This window comes from Ambystoma mexicanum, chromosome 1q (assembly GCF_040938575.1).
Source record: "Ambystoma mexicanum isolate Mex_15411 chromosome 1q, UKY_AmexF1_1, whole genome shotgun sequence".
Taxonomy (NCBI): domain Eukaryota; kingdom Metazoa; phylum Chordata; class Amphibia; order Caudata; family Ambystomatidae; genus Ambystoma; species Ambystoma mexicanum.
In genome coordinates, this window is record NC_090922.1 from 694932880 (window position 1) to 694954558 (window position 21679).

Consider the following 21679-nt stretch of genomic DNA (forward strand, 5'->3'; position numbering starts at 1 on the left):
ACTGGGCGCAAGATGGTGCTTCCTCAGCATTTGCTCTACAGGACCCAAGAGCAGACACTGATAAATGCCTCCACTACTCATGAGTATGTGGAGAATTTAAGGAAACACCTCCAACATGCTTTTGCTTATGCTCAGCGGAATCTAGAAAGATCAGCTGATAGCATGAAGACCCACTATGACCTGAAAACTTCCAGGAAGGAATATCAGGTGGGGGACCGGGTCTATCTATACAACTTCCAAAGGAACCAGGCCAAGCAGCGCAAATTTTTGCCTACATGGAAGGGACCATTCGAGATCATAGACAAAATCTCCCCTGTGGCCTACAAAATCCACATCCCCAAAGGTCCTTCGGCAGCGGGGGAAGACAAGTGGGTCCACATAAACCAGTTGAAATGTTGCCATCCCAGGCACGCTCTGCAACAACTGGAGGAATCCTCTGGAATCCTAGCGGGTACTGTCTCAGACTAATTCAGTTCCAACCATAAAACATACCACATCTAGTCTCTAAAATATTGTGATTTGCATGAAACTGTCTCTTAGTTATACTGTTTTTATTTTTTCAAAATAAGAATGTAATGTTTCGTGATGATGAAATGCATATGCTGCCCCACTATCTCAACAGTGGTGGAAAAAGTCTATGAGTAGGTATTGCCGCTCTTCCTTTGTCGTCCTAGGAGAAAGAAAACCTGGAGACGGGCCAAGGAGGGCGATCCGGAGACCGGGAACGAAGATCCAATGGGCCCGGTGGACCGCCCAATATTCCCATCAGGACCGGCGAGGAGAACTGATCGATCAGTACCGGATGGAGAAGAAGATGCTGAACTATGCCATCTACAGAAGAGGAAGAAGATTATGCGGACAGACCGGTGCGTGGGTCAAAACCCTTGGGCACGCGACTCCCCATCGACTCAAATTCAAAGTGCAGTCGCGTGGGGGGGCTTGTTGGGTGTCCTGACCCACGTTTAAGCTATCATGCCACAACATTTGGTGCTGTGGGCTTAGAAAATTCAAGATGGCGGAAAACCCACATGTGCGCCGAAATCCAGGAAAGCTGCGCAGTTTGTGCGCACACCGAAATGGTTGCCTCACTTGCCACCCACCAGTGCGAGAACGAAAGGCCGGGTTGCCATGAGGGAAATGGGTTGCCAAAGGAAAAACAGTAGCGCCGGTTAGCTTCAAAGCGCTTTCAAATCACCATTGGACTACCCGCACAGTAGTCTGAAACCATTGGGAATGGCAATGCTGATTGCCAAATGCAACCTAGAATTGTTGGGAATTCATTTTCTTAAATCCCAAAAATGGGTGCAGTACCAGTACTCACCACTATCCAAAAGCCGGCAGTTTAAAACCACCCTGTGTTTCTCTGAAGGCAGGCTCAAACTGTCTATTTTAAACATTGCAACACATCTAAAAACTCACTGGACACCAGCAGACATTTGGTAGAATGGAGTGTTGTGTGCCTACAAAATCTGGGAAATGAAGAGCCCAAAACAATGCTTATAACAAAACTGCTATGGAGTCAGCAGTTTAAGTTGCACTGGATTTAAAGACACTAAAATCGAAAATGTTTAGATTAAATGAGTGACCTATGTTTGGTGTCACATGCCTTTGTAACTGTTTAAATGTCATAGTTTTAAACTTAGAATCAGCCTTCTAGCTGCATATGTGAAAATGTTTAGTTTTATTTGAATGCAGAAACTGGGGAACAGAAATGACAGCTTAAAGAGATTCCAATTTGCCTGGCAACTACCCCCATCAGGAGTGAAACTTGAGTCACAGCTGTGTTCCCAGGCCTAGCTGCCCTTTTGCTGCTCACACTAAGGATATGCCATCTATCTGATAATTGAATTACCTGTGCTCTGCAGGAGAGTGAACAATGCAACTCCCTTCACCCAGGCAGAGGGTTTATTGAGAGGATCATAAATGGCTTCCTCTTGAACAATGAGCCTCTCCTGACTCAGGCAAAGGTTTTATTACAGCAGTCGTAAAATGTAGCATCCTCTTGGCAGAAGCTGGGAGGAGCACTGCTTGTGAGAGCAAGCTGGCTTGGCAGAACTGGATAAACCAGTATTTCTACCTTGTGCTGAGAGGAAACCACACCCCTTTGTAGCCAGAATATTGTTTAGAAAAAGATGAATAACTCATAGTACGGACATGTGAAAATTTTATAAATGACACCATAATTCTTGTGATTTTTCTGCCCACATTTTAAGAGGTTTTTAGAACCGGTGGTATGTTCAGGGGGGTTTTAGCGGAAAAGTGGATATTACTCTAAATGTATGCATGTTAAAAATCTGAAACTTCATCAGTTAATGTCCATACTCCCTGCGCACATGTATGTAAAGTTGGGTCAATGTCAGAAATTGAAAAATCAGTTAAAAAGTCAATTATGTGCCATTTCTGAATGCAAGCTCTTAGAAACAGCAGATTTGGACAGAGACATGGCTAAATTCAGCCACACCATGTATATGTAATTTCAAGCAACTGTGTAACTGTGAAATATGTCTTTTATTATCAAATATAGAATGTGTGCAATCTGATAGAGGAGTGTCCTATCTGCAAGCCATAAAATGACATCCCTCTGACTCACAGTTCATTCCCCAATCAAATGAGAAATGGAAGTTTGACCAATTAGAAGCTGAGAGAGAGGTAGGGTCAGTGATGCTAGAACACACCCACATTCTAAACACATAAAAGCAGACAGACAGGACAGATAGGGACCTTCAATTCCATCTGCAGCGGGACGCTCTGCCGGAAAAATCCATACTTTACCTCCATCAAACCACCAGAGAGCCAAACTAGAGACTTCAATCTATCCAGAACTAGAGACCCAGACCAGAGAACCAGAGAGAGCTGACCCAGATCACTGTGAAGTGCAGAGACCAGAGGCGAATTTAAAACCTGACCAGATCCATGGCGAGGCCCATTTCACTCAAGAATATAGTGTGAGTACCTAGAAAACTGTGCAGATCCAATCTCCTAGTTAAAATAATATAATTCAATCTAGCTTAATCTAAGTAGAACTGTCTCCTAACTGTCACCTGTCATTTGTAAAGCTGTCACTTGTCATTTCCTAGTTGCAAGCTGCACTTGTCTTTTTGAACTTTAAAATTTCAAATCTGAAAAACGACCTTTATTTAATCGCTCATATCTCCGCGACCGTTTGTGCTAGAGACTTGCAGTAACTTTCATTTTGAAGCTGAGATCCTAGGCTTTCCTAGGACCCCAAAACGATAGAGATAGTCCTTGTGGTTCCTCTGTAATAGCGCTCGGCGCATCCGCGAATTTTACCGCGATTTGCAAATTTCTTCACATGTAAAAACTGCTGCTGCTTGCCTTCCATTTGCCAGAAATTCGTTTAACCTGCTAACTATCCCTGCCTCATTGCTAGTGTGAGCCTGGACTAATATTAACTAGATACCACTCACCCTGAACCTCTGAAAGGGAATTAAAAGCATTTCCAGCATATTTCTCATCCATTGCTAGCACATATCAAAGCATTTTGCCTGTGTTTTCAAAACTCCTATCTGTTTTCTGTAGTGTAAGCTTGCTGGGGTGAACTGATTTACATTGATTGTATTTCTGAGAACTGTGTGTTTTCCTTCCATTTCCTTGCCTTGCATCAAGGAGGGGAGGGGATTGCCAGAGAAAAGTGATTACATTGTTTGGTTGAAATCATATTGAGTATTTTCTGTACTGCATTCATTGAATATTGCATCCACCTGAGCTTACATAAAGCATCCTCTACCACATTATACTTTTGTTCCTATTTACCAGTGTGCTACCTTATCCATTTCATGTCAACTCATTAGTGATTATAAGAGGTGTGCTAGTGCCAGATTCTCCGTTGTTGATCTTTATCATATCAGATTAAGTGTGCTATTCAATTATTAATTTATTATAAAGTGTGATATATATATATATTTTAAATTATCAAATAAACCTTTTAAACTTGCAAAACAGAACTACTTCTTGGCTCAGTGGGGTCAGGGGGATTCCAAGAGAGGGGTGTTATATAGGGGTAGTCATCCAGAACGCATGAACTGGACATAAAGATATATCAATAAGGGTTTTCATTCAGTATTCTAGACTAGGCGTTAACTTAGCTGTAGTGCTGAATTGAATCCTCTTACAGACCAGTCTCTAAACCAAGACCAGGACTTGAATCTGTGCTGCTCTGCATTGTCTTTTCAGTGCTTAATTTGAGCCGGTGTTTGCCAGTGGGCAACACTGGCACTCTTTTTTGGGCACAGGCACTCATTCAAAACTCTGCTGCTGCTAGCCGGCTGCCTCAGCAGTGCTCATGGTCACCAACTTATTTTAATTTTATTTTTTTGACTAACCTTCACTGCAGCCTGCAGGTCAGGTCACCTAACCATGCCAGTTTTTTTAATGAGTGTTGTGTCAGTTTGTGGCAGCCAGACAGGAGGCGCAAACTGTGAGTCTCTGACCAAACACTGACACTGACTGGTGAGCATGGACAGGGCCGCGGTGCACAGTCTCCCCAGTTCAGGCGGGCGTGGGCCACCAAGTCTTTTTTCCGCCAGACCAGTTTGTTGCTTCTTTCTGATGTAAAAGGTATACGCATTTAACCTGTCATTAATTTACTGGTATAATGTAGGGAATTTATGTACGTTGTGGATTGATTTGGTGCGGGCATGTGTGTGTGTAAATGTTTCTGTGTATACAGGGTTTGGCATGAATCAATTTTTACAAAGTCTGAGCTATTAGGTAAACTCTAAGCACAATCAGTTGTAATTATTTCCTCTTGTTATGCCTGTACTGCATTCTTTGGGGCATGAGGGAAGTTTACATGCTTTCGGTAACCTTTAAGGCTTTAGAGAGATGCACGCAGATGAGATCCTGTGGAAATGCACAGATCTTTGTGCACAGTGGATTTGGATGCGGTGGATCCCAATACTTGTGGCCGTGGACTGGAACACGAGCACAGATCTTTGTAACGGCCGGGGCCTAGTGGATGTTTTCAGTGTTTTTTTGAAACGGTGGGTTGATACCTACGGAATACTTGTGGGAAGTGGACGAGGACGTGCATCGGGAACAATGGGAAGGAGTGCACCATGAGAAACATTTTCCCTAGCCCATTATGCATTTGATATGACTAGTCCATTGAACTGAAGCTAGCATGATTTGCTGTTGCAGCTGTTTACAAGCATCTAACTTACTGTATGGCGTCACACTGGTGGTCAGGCAGCCACTCAGTCTGTTTCGAATAAGCACTGGCAATGTTTGCAGATAAGAGAAAGGGCATGGGGGATAGACATAAAGTGACTTGCCCGGGGTTCACACATTTGGGGAAAGTGAGTAAGCCAGCGCCAGGCTGGAGGGAGCGCTTCTCGTTTATTCTATGGTTAGCAAGTTACATGCTTTTATCGCTTATTTACCAACCCATTCTGTTCATGTACAAATGGACTATAGAGCCCACGATGGACATTTGCAGCACTTTGCACTAAAAGGTCTAGACTGTAATGTTTAATGGGTATCCCAGACGCAGTATTGCTCAAATGGCATTGATTTAAAATAATCATTCCTTCGAACAGTTCAGCTCGCGTGCCTCTGCCCTCTCCTTCCAGGGCCCTTTGCCTCTCCCAGACCAGGGCTTTTTGCCACTGGATTTCCAGGAAGGGTTTTCCCGATCGATCTCCCAGGATGTCTCGAGCCTCTTGTTTGGGGGTTGGGAATCGACGTGCATTCTTGGCGGCCATTTTGCTGTCGAGGCCTTTCTTCTCACAGGCATCCATCATGTGGCATTAACATTAAAGGGCCCTACGGTGGATACAAGCTGCAGTGGGAACATGGTGGGAGGAGGAAGTGGAGTCACCCCTCTGCCCCTCCCACGCCCCTCATAGGCAGAATCAGTGAGTTCTCGCTGAATTCTCCCCAGTGGAAAGATAAAAGAGGAATTGACTGCTGACATCGTCACACCGTCTGTGGCGAGGAAGTGTTAAGTTAAGTGGTACCAAAGCACACTGACAGTGGCAGTGGGCATCTTCTGCACAAAGACGGGAACAGACACATTGGAGGAAGTGCTTCAAGTTATCGAAGACCAGGTGCAGGCGGGCTCTCAAGTTGTCCTGTAGCAAGTCACTTTAAGTGTGAGATTTTCCGCCAGTTCGTGTCTTTTAGCTCACCTGTCGTTAGGTTCTTCTGGTGTTTGTAGTTTCACATTCTCTGTTGTAAATGCGGGACTGTGAGCACCCGAATCAAGGCTGGCTGAAAGTGAGCCAGGGCCCTGCAAGATCCAGGACGCAGAAAGGCTGAAGATGTTTATTGGCTCATGGGAGACCATTTCAACACTAAGTTTGGGCCCATCCCTCCTTAGAGCAGAGGAAAACAGTTTGAAGTGCGGGTGGGTTGTTTGGAAGAAACAAAGAATGGAAACAAAGAAACAGATTATCACAAGACAGCCACCCAGCAGGTAGCTGAAACGTGTCCACACGGATCCTTGGGACACTGGGCTGTGGCCACAGCCTGCCGTGGTACGTGTGTGGGAATTGGGAAAGGAAGTAGAGACTGGTTATTCAGCAATGTGCATGGAGAGAGATGCAAAGGGCTACCCTACCTCCATGTCCTGCAGAGGTCTGTGATGTCTGTGTGCCCTGCAGAATAGTGTGGTCCTGAGCAAACCCAACCTACAGACCATGCAAACATTTCACCTGTCAATGAGCCTCCTCCCTGAGTGTTCAGGACCCTGGGTCCTGTCTTGCTGGTCGCTGGGGGCCAAGGAATGGTGAGTGAATAGCGTGGGGTGGTGGGCCCTTGCTCCTTCCCATAACTCTGGACCCCTAAGGTAATTTGCCAGATTCCAGTTTGTATGGTAGCTCTGTGGATTTATGCGTTTGGCTCACAGTATAATCAGCAGGTAACAAGCACAAATACACCTTGGGGTAATTCAGCCGCTCCTAAACAGGCTACAATAAGTGCAACTCTTTTGGGTAATTCGAGTTGTATTGCAATCTTAAGCAAATAGACACAGTCTCTTCAAATGTTGCCTGTTTCATATAATTTCATGGCCTCCACATCCCTATGCCAACTGAGCTTTATTCTGTAGTAGGTTTGCACCTTGAGAGGGTACATATACTTTTTTTCATCCATATCAATCTTGGTGGGAAATTTGTTAATGGTGGGAAATTTGTTAATGGGTACCTTCCCTGTAATTGAATAATGCAGGCCAGACATACTTAGTTTAACCCCAGGCTGCCATCCTGTACCTAGAATGGTGATGCCTGAATGCATTGTGTGTTCTAATTGGCCATACATCATAAACATCAACAATAGACTGCAGCTTGAAATCAGAAAGTCTTGGAAGCAGACGTATGGATAAAGGAAGGACAATTAAAGGTCCAATTGTGGAATGGATTTGCTAATGTCTTATCTTAATATAAGAGAGGTTTATTAGACCATTAGTTTGGCATAGACTATTAGAGGAGGCTATTGCAGTAGGCACCAAGCAGCAGCAGTGTGATGGGCTGGTGGTGGGCTGATCTAGCACTGAGCCAGGCCGCCCAGCCCGCACCGCGGGTGGGGCCCCTGCAGGGCCGGCATTAGTAGGCCAAGATTTTTTGGGCCCTGGCACTTATTACAAATTAAGCACTGACGACAAACACGTTGCCCCTGCTCTATCCTCCAAGCCCTTGGTACATGAGTACTAGGTAGATAAAGGCCTAAGTTAGGTTATTTGAGTAAACAATATTCATCATCAAGTGTTTGGGATTACATTTTCTCACACGTGAGCAATAAGGATTGTGCAGAAGTGGGAGAGATCCCGTGTGAGGTCTGTGAGGAGTAGGGGAACTCTAGCAAGATTTTGGTGTCCATTTTGTGGGGCCCAGTATTTATCACACCTATTCAACCGGGGAATGTCAGTATAGCAGCCATTGTGTCAAGAGGAAATCTACTAGGCAGCAGCAGAGTAAATCAGGTCAGAAAGGAGGCCCAAGTCTTATCTCTTATGAAATCAATGCTGTACGTGTGACAAACCATTTGAACTACTGGGCATTCACAGTAAGTGGCATGCTTGCACTCCAAGAGACAAATAGAGAGCATTGATGAGATTAAAACGTTGAATATTTCAGTATAAATATATAATGTTGCAAAGAAATTGACTTAACCTTTAAACTTTGACAAACATTTACATTTACCTTCATTATTCTATGGGCTAATTCTACATGGGTGTGAACCAAGAGTTGGCATTTTGGTAAAAATCAACAGTGCTATAGACAAGCAGATTGAGTTAGCTTTGGTCATTTATCATAAATCAGCATTTCAGAACAGATTAATCCACATTATTGAAAGATTGCTCACTTGAGAGGTAGAGTTACGCATGCATCAGCCCTGAAGATAAGCAAGGACGTGTTCTAAACATAAAAGACTTTAAGATGTGGCGGGCTTACGTAGTGAAATGGAGGCCAATGTAAAGATTCAGTTAACCAATTACACTTCAGTTTCCGTGAAGCGCCACACCCGAGGCCTCTTAGGCCAGGTGATGTTTGGGAGATGGTGTCTACAACCTGTACGAGGCGCCTTCTTTGGAAGAAGGGCGTGTGCTGATGATTCCTCCCCACGCACATTGTGCAAGCTGCAAGCACTCCCCGTGAGAATACCAGAGCTTTACTGGCAAAGAAAATCAAACTCCAGCAAGAAGCACAGTGGAATGACGACAAAAATAACAACTCGGAAGGAAGACAATGTGGGTACAAGTAGAAAAGTGTGTGTGTAACCTGCCTAACTTGAGGACGTACCATAGAGCTACGGTTTTACCTCAAGCGAGTCTGAGCAGGTCTCGGCAGTCTCTGTGCAAGGAAAACGGGAAAATAGACTGGAATGGAGAATATCTACCTTGCAAGGGAGAAATGCAATTAGGCCTAGTTGAGCGGCCGTTTGTAAAATGAGGGCATTTACTACTGCCTGGATCGGTAATCACTTGACTTTGTTTAAGTCTCATCCCTGGGAAAGTCCAGGTTTTCATCTAGTGGACCACATTTCTAGCAGCAAGTCCTTGGTTATGCATTTCCCACTTGCTTCCCGGTGGTTCTGGATTCACAATTTAATCCACATCATATCAGCACGGGAGGCGAAGGGTAAGAAGGGGAAATGGACTACCCTGCTACCTTTTTGCGAATCTTGATAACAGTGTTTTGGGCCAATACTAAGAAACCTTAACGTCTACCAGTATTTTGAATTCTTTGTGAGACATATTTATTTATTTATGTATTTATTTATTTATATTTATATAGCGTGCAAGCAGCCCAAGGGCATTGAGGCGCTGTTACTTGCAAAATCCTAGTTACACACATAGTAGTGGTCGTTGATACATTGTGAATACTACAGAGCATCACACTGTTGTTACAGACATTGCAATTGGTCATTGTGTTACAACTTACGCATTGGGTCATGTGGTGAGTATTCATGCTAATGTGCGGGGCCTTATGTGAAGAGGATGGTTTTCATAGCTTTGCGGAAGGTGGTGAGGGAGGCCTCACCTCGGATCGTGGGAGATAGGGCATCCAGTGAGTGGGTGCGAGATAGTGGAAACTGGATCCACCCGCTCTGGCTTTTTTTTACTAGTGGCACAGAGAGCATGTTGGTATAAGGTGATCTAGTTGGCCTGGCAGTGGAGACGGGGTGGATTATTTTTGAGAGGTAGGCAGGAGCAGTGAGGTGAATGCACTTGTGGGTCAGTGTCATAGCTTTAAAGACGATGCTTTCCTTTATTGGGAGCCAGTGGGCTGATTTTCTGGCCTCCGAAATGTGTTCTCTTTTGCACATTGAGTACATAGGAAGCAGAGCGGAGGATCCAGGTGATGTGTGCCACTATTGCCTTGAATATGTACCTCTTTTGAGGTTCCAGCAGATGGACTGACTGGCACTGGTGCCTAAAGGCAGACCTAAATCCCAGGGAAGGTGTCTCTGTGCAATCCGTGCTGAGTTCAAAGTGCCCCTGGTGCCCCTACAGCATGCCCAAGCCCTGGAGTTCACTCCCTGCATAACAGGAGATCGACTCCCTGAAGGATCTCAAACCTAAACAAGCACTGGGAAAGACAATAGTACTTGCTTTGTAAATTTAGATTTTCTTTATCCTGCGGTGCAGGGCAGGTTTTAGAAACAGAACAAAAGTAACAATAACAATGGAATGCAGCACAAACTTGAAAACACATCGATGTACCAAACAGAAGGGAAAGAAAGCATGCTTTTAGAGGCATCATCACTCCCCAACTTAATGCCACTCGCTCCTACAAAATGGCAACCGGTGTAACAGAGCTCTCACCAGGATGCACTTGTGCTACCTTACGGAACAGACGACAGGCATCACAGCCCATAACAAATGTGTATCTTCAAGAGCTCTGGCAGAGAGCTAAAACTGTCTCTAGGCGGACCTACAACTATACCTAGCATAGCCCAGCACATGAAAATAGGAAACAGCATCAATATTGCAAAAAGGAAAACAGGGAGCTTACCCAGCCTCGATCGAGAAAGACAAAACAGAAGGGCCCTGTGTACATTTGAAGGAATATAGTGTTCAGAGAATTGTAATGTCAGAACTCCGGGTTGGGCGTAAAGACACCTCACTAATTGGCGGAAATTTAGAGAGGCTGAAAACTCTATCCGGCACATTCGGAAAGGACAGAATTCTTGACATTTCATCCATCCATTTCATCCAGTCACGTGACCAGAAATCCTCACCCGCTTCATTGACTAGCTCAGAAACACCCAGCTAATTTCAAGCCATCTCTATTCCTATCACCACTCATACAAAATGGAGCAGAATTTCAGATATCCAGAAAGAGAATTCGGCGGGGGTAGAAATTGCTGCTTTCACCCCCAGAATTCTGCTCATCCGTAGTTCTGGATACAAGGTCAGTCAACTGAGCCTTCCTTGAGAGAAGAAGCTTATTGGAAGACGTTTTGCTCATGCCTTTGTGTCTGCAGCTGCCTGCCTCCAAGCTGAAGACCTGGCTTTGTTTCCTAGTCACACACAAGAGGACCAGGGGCATTGATGTTAAGGGTCTAGTTATCATGCCTCCCTCACGTCTCCCTTTCTCTCATCCTCCTTCTCTCGGTATGTTTCCCTAATTTCCATTGAATATTTACTCTGGACCACCCTGGCATCCATCACAATTTCCGTCTCACTTTTGGATTTCTCTACCAAATGTATCAGTTCATGGATGTTTACAGTTTCCTATATTTGTACACACCAGTACACCAAGTGAGCTTCCAACCAATTTGTTTTGTTACACAAATAGTACATGTGAGCATGTAGGCATTTGATATTAATTCACCATTTGTTTATTCTGCTGACAGGTCCCCAAGTTTCTGTTAAACCATTTTAAAATAAATAATTTCATCATGTGGTTCAAACAGTACTAAACTATTTGTCGCCTTCTTAGGTATTGTGATTGACTCTGGGATGCTAAAGAATGGTGTTGACTACTAATTGTGCTCAAATTATGAACTATGTTTGCCCTAAAAAGGCCTATATTTGCACAGTCATTGCAGTGAGGAGAGCAGGACAGCCACTCAGATTGTTCAGGGTGCAGGTTGTAAAAACTGACGAAGGACTGCCCTGCATTTCCAGTCACAATACGCAGTTCATTTGGAGCTCTTGTTATGAACAGATGCAGCATGACTGAAGTGAGGCAGAGGGAGTAAGCGATAAGAATGGCAGGCCTATGCATCTAGCCCGTAATTTGGATAATAACAGCCATTACGTTTCTTTATTGTCCAAAAAAGCAGCAAGAGGAAAACAGTGCAGGACCTTTTACCTCTGCATTCTGGGGTTGCAGCTGTCCAGTTCCCATTGGTTGCACAATGTATTTTCTTTTCTCCTCTGAGGACGAATCCCAGTTCACAGCTAAAGTCACATGCCGAATCATAGGAGAAGAGTCCATAAGGATGTGAGCATTTCATGTTTCCTTGTTTGGGAATGTCCAAATGTTGGCACTGTATAGCTGTAGGGATGAAACACATTTGTTTGTGAAGGGTTATATCTAAGTACAGGAGTAATTATGTTCGTCAAGGTGCATATGATATGTGGTATAGTTCAGAAAAATGTCAGAACAGCAGAAACTGAGGTATTCCTGAAGAAAATCTTAAAAGATATCCTATTTTGTGTATCCGTAGAAAGGCTATATAATGTTTATCCTATACAATCTAGATTGTAGGTTCTGGAGGTTTGTTTTGAAGAAAATAACTAAAGAACTGGATTGCAATGGGGATAAGTGTTACGTTTTTTTCTTGGTGCGTGTATATGTGCATATAGTTCAAACTCTACAATGTTTTACTCAATCTCCAATGACCTTCCAAAGGCTCTATGAGCGTTAACTGCAACAGGAAGGTGCTCTGAACCAGGGGCCACACCAACCTCCACCTCCAGTGAGCACCTGCCTCAGGGTTTACAGGCTTCATGTAGAAGTTCCTGTCCCTCTGGTATATTCTGTGCTTCCTGGCGGCTTCCTCTTTGGCCTGGAACAGGGCCTGTTTCCACAAACCCTCTACAGTGGGTCATTCTCTCTGGTCTGCACATAATTCTACCTGATTGTTTCCTTGCACCAAAGCAACTCTCTAATCTATCCTCCCAATAAATCCACTGTGAAAAATGCTAAACGAGTTTAACAACAGATTGCTCTACTCTGGAGGATTTAGCCCCTCCTATCCCAAGACTTCTGCATAGTGGTGTAGGCCCCGATGATCTTGCCTATCGATTGGGGGATGCCCTCCTTGCAGGGCGGTGGGCTGCTTACCCGCCCCCCCTCTCAAAGTAAACCCACCACGCTACAGCTTGCCTCATAACCGGCTAAAGAAAATGTGACCACGTCACTCCCACCTTGTCAAAATTACACTGTCTCCCCATCTTGGCTAGGCTCTGGTTCGAAACCATGTGCTTCAGCTACATCCAACCACCGCCAGTATTTTGGCCTACCTGACAGGCAAACTAAAATATTGTGGGCATGCAGTCATCCCGCAGTAAGACCATCACCAGACTAGAAACTAGATTGTGTTGCAAGCAGAAAAACAGGAAACAGACCTTCTCATGCTATGATCTAGAACTCCATCCTGTTGGCAAACCAGACTGCCCCAAGGTTCCTTCATTTTCGGAAATAAGTAATGACTTGGCTCCTTCAACAACACGTTAGTGCAACCTAGATTCCGGCTATCTTGTGCACTCCCCCGTCCTTGCATTATACTGTAATAATTACTTTACTTGATGACTTTATCAATTCTCACTACCAATGTTTTGCTCCATGACCTGTACAGTGCTCTGTTCATCCAGAGCTAGGTTAGCACTATAAAAATATATAATAATAACATCTCTGGCAGGTCCCTTCAGTCAAGTAGTACATTGTCCTCAGGGGCCTCAGACTCCTCTCTTGTAAGAGCAGGGTGATCTACAGGTCCAGGATGGGACTGTCTGGTGGCAGGTTACCGTGCATTCTGTTTAAGAGTTCTCCCAGATCCTTTGTCTGCTGGAGTGCCGTCCACAGCAGTCTGTTTCTTCTGGACTTGTCACCAGTTGACACTATACTAAGACAATCAGTTTGTTCTGCAGCAAGAACTGTGCAGTGCCATTTCCTAGCATTAACATAAAGCCTCTCAATCGTTTCTCCAATCTGTAGCACAATGACAATTTCATATTCTCAGAAGGGGCCCATGTGTATATTGATGTCTAATACTATCCTGCTGGCTCTAGATACATTAAGGGAAGAGGTCCTATATGTATTTTCAAAGACACTGAACATTGTCATGCATGTTCTGTGGAATCACATGTAGCTCATCCTGCTGATGCTCCCAGACAGCCCAGGGAACCATGACTAACTTAGAGGGGATGCCTGTGAGCTCTTCTTAAGCTGAAAGGATAGACTGGCAGTCAGACACTCAAAGGTCTTCCCCTTGGAAAGGTGGTCATTTTATCAGTATGTACGAAAGCCACTGCCCCAGCATCCTTCTGAGCTATGGTTTGCTATGGTATTACCACCATCTAACATATTGGGATTGTTGTCCCACTGTGGACCACTCCTTTGTCTTTCCCATAATCTGTTTTGGGGGCCAAGTTGGAAGTGTCTTTTGGGTTATGAGTAGGGCCCCTGTCCTTTCTTGTTCATGCAGAGGTCAACAAACAGGTCCACTACCTTGGAGTCCATGGGAGACACTGATGCAAATCCATGAGACAATCAACTCAAATGGGCTCCCTGATAACGTGGTTTTAAAACCAATCATAAGCATCAACTTTGTTCCCACAAATTCACCCATCAAATTTAGCCACTGCTCCAGTCACTCAATCTTCCCAAATTACATTACTTTTCTATTGGGACTTTTACAAAATCCTCACACTCTCTAAATGTGATATACACTTGTATTCTATCCTTGACATGTTTCACTCCCAATATGTGGGAGCTGGTGGAATAAGCACGAACCTGTATCCTCCTCACTCACTTTGCACTCAGAACCTAGTGCTCATCAATAAAGTCAGCCATGACAAAATATCAGAACCAACCACTTACAAATCAGCAACATCCCTTGGGAGCTGGGTGCCAGAAGGAGTGTCTGCGCGGCTGCTCCTCTTTACTAGTTTGAATCCGACTTCTGGAGTCCCAAGTGTTTTAACCAGCAGTGGGCATGGCCTTTGCTACTCTTAGGCTTCTTTCTGTTGAGTCAACTGGGCATTGTGCATAGTCAATTGGAGCTGTTTGAGTCATAGTTTCCAGGTCCACTCAGCATATTGAGTAAATGGACGGGATATAAGGGACTGCATCTGTTGTACTTGACTTTGCATCATTGTTTCCAGTATTACTTTCTTCTCGATTGGTTTGCTCGGAAGCCTCATTTATCTCTTCTTGGTACTGCTGAATTGCAGCAAACAATGTAACTTTGATAAGACCAATAAACGTTATCGTTCTCATCTTTCAGATCTCTCTTGGATCGACTATGCCCGTCTCAGTTGAAGCACTTTCAACAGTGGCCTAAAGCTGCCTTTTATTTCTGATCTCCTTGCAGTCATGCATGTTACGGCTTTTTTTGGCAATGTGTGTTGCCTTAAGTTGGTCACCAGATGTTAAGGAGGATTCTCCTAGCCATGCATACAGGCACTGGGTCATCTTCCGAAACCTACGCAAACTGGTTTAACTTACGCTTTCCCCTGGCTCACCTATTGGTAACTGGGATCGAAACTACAAGGCCCTCACGGGGGAAGATAGCTAGGCAAGAATACATGGTAGATGACAAAAAATAGTGTTCCAACTTGGGGACACTCCCATCCCCTGCATTCTATCAATGGCTACAATCTCCCGAAAATGAAGTCAAGTATACTGTTGTTTTCCTAGTGTTATTATATAGTAATGTCCAGTCTTAATTGTCTTAATCCAGAAGATACATTATTAAAAACAGCAGGATCCAGCTCAACGCGTTTCATTACTATATCTTACTACTTACCCTTACTTGTCAAAGCAGTGGTGTGATGTCGTTCATATAACTCCACACACTTTAAAAGGCCAACTGATGTCGTTTTCTCCAATCTCATGTGTGTGATGCCACTCTTTGGGATTTTAGTGAATTGAGCTTCCTGTGAATTGAATGCTATAATCGCTAAGGTTTGTTCATCACAGGAGGACGATGGGGCTAGTGGGGATGACTGGATGCAGTGGCGGCCATTTGGAAAGGACAAAGTTAGGTAGAAGAGGAAGAATGGAAGAGCTATTGATTGAGAAGCAGATGTGTGAAGAATCCTATGGACTGTGGTGAAACTTGCACGATGAGTCATACATAAACCTCTAACACATCTGTTCAATACAGCTCTGTTGCATTTTTGCACTTTGTCATCATTCTTCTGATTGCTTTCACATCTTCTAACAGTCTTATTCCACACTAAGAAATCAAGACATGTACCCCCAATGAGTGGAATAAACATGTATTTTACTGTAGGCACCGTAGTCTAAACAGGACCCTTGCTGGAAGACCTGACTTACCCTAGGGTAGAATGCCAACTTTCACAGCTTCCTGACCCCGCTCGTTGCTCTCCTCAACCCCAAAATCCCTGGCTTTCCCACCCGCTTCCCAATCCTTTCACCCTTTATGCTCCTCCAAAAATCCCTATATAATCGGGGGAATCATACAGGAATGCCCACCGAACATATAACAGATTGATCCATTAGAGAAAATTACAAAATAGATGAATATTCACATTCTGCCCATTTCATACACTGTAACATATATGCATTCCCTCAATATATGTTCCTTTGATCACTTAACTGAGCTACTTATCTCCTGCAGATATTATGAGTCGATATGGGTTACCTTATTACAGCAATCGCTGGGAGTAAAGCTACTATGGGATTACAGGTTCTGTTTCACTGTGCTCTCGCTCTGACTTGTTTCCTTTACTACTTTCATGTGTGGAGACGTCCCTCTCAGCATAATGCATCTCTCTTTCGTGGAGAGTGTTGCATTCTGCAAGGATCTCCTACACCTGGTGCAATTAGCGCTACACAAATAGCGCCAAAAAATGGGCAGAAAGCAGGATTTTTACCTGCAGCAAAAAGCTAGAGGTAAAACTCCAAACTTTCCACCCAACTTATAATAGGCCCAGCCCCTAAATGCAGCTGTAATAACGTTACCGCTGCATTTAAGGGCTACTGTCCAACTCTTGATGAGGCCCAGTGCGTGCTGTCAAAATGAATGCAAATAGCCTTATGTCCTACAATCTCGTAATTACATTCAACACTGAATATATTCTCTTAATTTCTGAAATACAATATTCTATTGGTGACACCACTGAACCAGTAGATACCCCACAAAAGAGTGCCTTTAGTTACCAGACAAAATGATACTGTGTTGCAAGTGTGAGATAGTAAATGGCAGTAGTGTACCTTCACAAATTGGGGCTGGTGCAGACCAGTTTCCTGAGGCTGTGCATACAACTGCTTCTGTCCCAAGTAATGCAAAGCCGTCGGCACAACCAAAGCTGCATCTTGAGTCATAGGCAAAGTTTCCGTGTAGATGCAAGCAATTTATGCCACCATGGGATGGGGGTTCCAGAATATCACACTTCACAGCTAAACAAAAAAAAAGACAAACGCAATCTGAGAAACTTCACACCTTTGCAGGAAGAAAACTTGCATTGATATAGCTGTATGTTTGTCTTTGCATAGGCGTTGTATAGGCAATTCCAGCCATAGTCCTCCACGGTCCCCCGTTGTACACCTGGTGCAAGACACCTTCAGATTTCATTCAGTTCAATAAGATCACGTTTCACAAGTGACTATCTTTTGCATTTAAAATGCCAACCATGAATATGCTTTGACATGTATATATGTGTAATCACTGGTGGGAAGTGAGGGATCGGGGTTAGGAAAGGCCAAGAAAGTGGAACGGGAAAGTATTCTAAAAATCCAGTTTGATGAAATAGTGTTAATTACCTGTGAAACTGCACGAGGTTATTTATCCTTACAAGTCATTGGGCCTCATTACGACCCTTGCGGTAATCCGCCGTCATTACCGCCATGGCGTAATGAACGTTAACGCCGTGGGACGATGGCGTAAAGTGCGCCACATTAGGACCCATCGCGCACGAGCATTACGCCATGGCGGTAATGTAAACAGCGCCATGGCGGTAATGCCCCCAAAACGGCACCTACCGGCATCGTATGCGGCGCAAGGTGCACCACCGCCACCGCCGTACATAGCGGTGACCGTAGTTAGCGGTCACCGCAATTAGCGGTGACCGTAGATAAGCGGAACCGGAAGTAGCGTCACCGCGGCGGAACGGGAAAGAGCACGGCGGCCATCTTTAAAAACACAATCCATTGCCATCCTCCGAAACCACTGGACATCCGAGCCTGAGACCCCGCCAATACCGTCTTCAACCTTCTACCTGCAGGAAGATGCCTAAAGTTTTGAAAAAAGCCTGTGACCGCCAGCGGCAAGACCGCTTCTCCAGAGAGGAGCTTACCATTCTAGCGGAGACCCTCCAGGAGAACGCTGCAGTGGTATTCTCCAACCAACTGACAAGACCGGCCATATCCAAGAAGAAGGCCATATGGGCACTGGTAGCTCAGCGGGTCAGTGCCGTGGGAACAACACCCCGCAATGTCAAACAGTGCCGCAAGCGGTGGGACGATCTCCGGCTCAGAGTCAGGAGCATACTATCAGCCAACATGAACCTGGCAATGGCAACTGGGGGAGGATCGGAGTCCCCTATAAAATTGCAGCCATGGGAGGAAATCTGTGCCTCCACAATCGGAATGCAGAGCATTGAAGGAGTAGGAGGAATGGAGAGAGGAGCCCCGACATCGGGCGATGCAGGTAGGTGGCTCAAATCAAGGCATGCAAATCTCACCTAAGTCCATTCATGTGAAGTACAATGTTGGCCCATAGTGTGAATGCAACACATCAGCAGGAGACTGCCCACAGATACATCCGATCTGCACCCTGTACACATGCAGCACGCACACCCTAACTGCAGGCACCCACATACCTCCATGCTACTTCCACACAAAAGGGAGACAACTTTTTTCCCCTGCATGAAATGTGCCACATGTACTAACTGATGAGATGCCAGTCGCCACAATGCCCGGCCAATGTCCGCAGACCCATCAATAACACTCTCCCTCCTCTGTCCCACCACAGGCTCAAATTCCGACCTTGAGGAAGAGGACACCACAGCCTCCACACCCACCAAGAGGGCCAGGCCAACTGTGCCAACGCCACAACCCTCCACCTCTGTCGTCCCGAGGAAAACACCACAGCAGGCAAAATCCCTGCAAGGGAAACAGGACAGGGCACAGACAGCCACCCCAGCAGGCAGTACAGCAGCAGCAGCAGCAGCAGACATCACACCAATCATGCCCACAGAAGCCACAGCCTCTGCTGCAAGCAGCACAATTGGGGAGACTGCTGCCATTGCTGCCTCCTCCGATAGCGAAGCAGGGATCTTTGAGGAGAGTGATGTCAGAAGCCCCACAGGCCACCCTCATTCCCCCTACCTGTCCCTAAGCAGCCCGCATGCGGATGCCACACAGGGTCAGCCAGAGGATGACGATTGGCCAGCCACTCCATCCCCGCTGCAGGGGCAGATCAGCCCAATGGGAATACCACTGCCATTAGCCATGGGCCAGAATTCCAACCATTCTCTGGAGGCGATTGCCACCCGGCAGCAGCAACTTTCCTCGCTGCTCGAAGAACATGTTGCTGAATGTGGGGGGTCAAGTGCAGCAATGGAGAAATGTGCTGAGACTGTGAAGGCAGCTATAGAGTCGTCCACAAAGGACATCTGCGCGGAACTAGCTGCTGTGCGGCACGCCATCACTGACCTTGTGCAGACAATACGGGCCATGCGTCCAAATGAGCAGGCAGGATCCTCCTCGGTTGCCAGCTCGACACCGAGCAGCCCCATCCGCCGATCGGGGAGGAACCTCCGCAGCACAGGCAGGGGTGCCCCGGGGGCCAGTGGAGGGGGCTGCCAATAGTGGCCGGACAGTGTAGGAATCCTACTACTGACACTGCTGCACAGACCAACTCACACCTTTGTTGGGATTCCAGGGGGGGGGGAGGGTGGAGGGGGGAGTGGGTGTGTTGGGGTGTGCAGGGGGGTGGCGGGGTGGTGTGTTGGGGAGTTAAGGGGGGAGTTTGGGGGGGTGTGTGTGCAGGGGGGAGGTGGGAGGTGGGAGGGGGTGTGACACGACAGTTCATAGTTCAAATACACTTTTTCGTTTCAAAAAAGGAAATGTGTGGACATTTTCATTGCGTATGTGTGCTTTATTGGTGTCCAGTCCTCAGTGTGCATGCCCCAGAGTCACACAATGCCCCAAGTGCAGTCTCCATGCGATGAACACCAGCTGTGTGTGCTAGAAGCAGTGGTTGATGATACTTTGGCGCATGGCACGCCCCTCCTGTGCATCGCCTCCTCCATGTGGTGGCGCCCCTTCTGCACCCTCCTCATCCTCATCCTCATCGTCAGGTGGTTGCAGTTCTGCGTCAGGGGGCAGGGGCACATTCCGTCTGACGCACATATTGTGCAGCATGACACATGCCATGACGATCTTTGCCACCTTCTCATGGCCATACAGGAGTGCCCCACCAGACCTGCTGAGGCTTCGGAATCGTGCCTTCAGGAGGCCGAATGTCTGCTCTATGACCACACGAGTACGTGTATGTGCACGGTTGTAGTCCTCCTCGTGCTGGTTCTGCGGGTTCCGGACTGGCGTGAGGAGCCACCTCTTCAGGGGGTAGGCTGCATCACCTGTATGTAGGCGAGAATGTATGTGTCAGTCATGTTGTCTGATCAGGAACATGATGTCCCACCATGGCTGGCATGGAACTGTTACCTTGGCTCACTTCTACATGCACTAATTGATTCACACTATGCAACCAGTATATGCTCATTGCTGCCATGGCCTGTTTTGCATGCCATCACCCTATGTATGCAGAGGGGTTTTGTGCATTGTGAGTGGCCTTCCTCTGTATCCGTTCTCTGTGTTACTCACAGCCAGGTGGAGTATGCATCATCCCCCCCCCCTTTCAGCCAGGTGGAGTATGCATCATCCCCCCCCCCCTTTCAGCCAGGTGGAGTATGCATCATCCCCCCCCCCCTTTCAGCCAGGTGGAGTATGCATCATCCCCCCCCCCCTTTCAGCCAGGTGGAGTATGCACTGGTACGTCATTCCCATGCCCACTTCCATGACATCGCACTCACCGAGTAGCCAGGATCTTGGGCCTGCATGTCGCTCCATGTAGCGTGGTATTGTGGAGTTCCTCAGGACCATGGAATCATGGGTTGATCCGGGGAATCGGGCACAACAATGTGTGATGATCTTGTTGGAGTCACAGACCATTTGCACGTTGACAGAGTGGAACTGTTTCCGGTTGCGGTACGGTACCTCCATGGCACGTGGAACCACCAATTCCACATGGGTGCAGTCGATGGCACCAATGCAACCGGGTATGCTGGCTAGTGCATGGAAACCCACTTTGGTGTTTGCAATCTCCTGGGCAGTCCGTGGTAATGAGATGTGGTCGTCTGTGTGCTTGAGGAGGGCATCGAGCACTTGGATGAGTGTTCGTGAGAATAATGGTTGTGAAATGCCATGCAGGTGCCCCACTGTGTGCTGGTAGGTGCCTGTGGCCAGGAAGTGGAGTACAGCCACTACCTTCAGTAGGGGGGGGATGGCGGTTGGACTTTCTATCATGCTGACGATGTCGTTGTGTGTCATGTCTACGATGGCGGTGATGGTGTCCCTGTCCAAACGGTACAGGGTGTGGATCTGCTCAGCAGTGAGGTTGTTTGGATTGGCTCTGATGCGTGGGATTGGGGGCTGCCTGCGTGGTGGCACTGGCTGTGCTGGTGGGGCTTGCTGGGCCTGCCTTGCCCTCCTTCTCCTCCTGCGTCTCCTCTGTGCTGCCTGTTGTTGTTGTTGTTGCTGTTGCTGTTGTAGTAGCACACGCATTGCTATCAGGTCCTCCAGCCCCAACATTGCTAGTCGTATTGGCATCATTGTGGAGTGTGACTGGGTGTGGGTAGGGGTGGGGTGTGCTCTTTTTATACTCCCCTGAGTCTGTATTGCCTTCACCTGTGCTGTTTCTGTGCACCTGTGGCAGCTGCATTCACTTGAATTGGCCCTTTACGGTTGGTTCGCGATGGCGTTATTTGCACCATGGCGGTAAGGTACTTAGC

The 21679-nt window shown here is 46.4% G+C and overlaps 1 protein-coding gene across 1 annotated transcript in view; it reads right to left on the reverse strand.

Moving 5' to 3' along the window:
• Positions 1-21679, reverse strand: part of LOC138535425 (P-selectin-like) — an 899675-nt gene that overhangs the window by 544332 nt on the left and 333664 nt on the right. The window contains exons 8-9 of the mRNA XM_069641294.1: positions 16878-17063; positions 11781-11966 (exon numbers count right to left, since the gene is read on the reverse strand). Of these exons, the coding sequence (XP_069497395.1) occupies positions 11781-11966; positions 16878-17063 (372 nt within the window). The remainder of the gene's footprint in view (positions 1-11780; positions 11967-16877; positions 17064-21679) is intronic.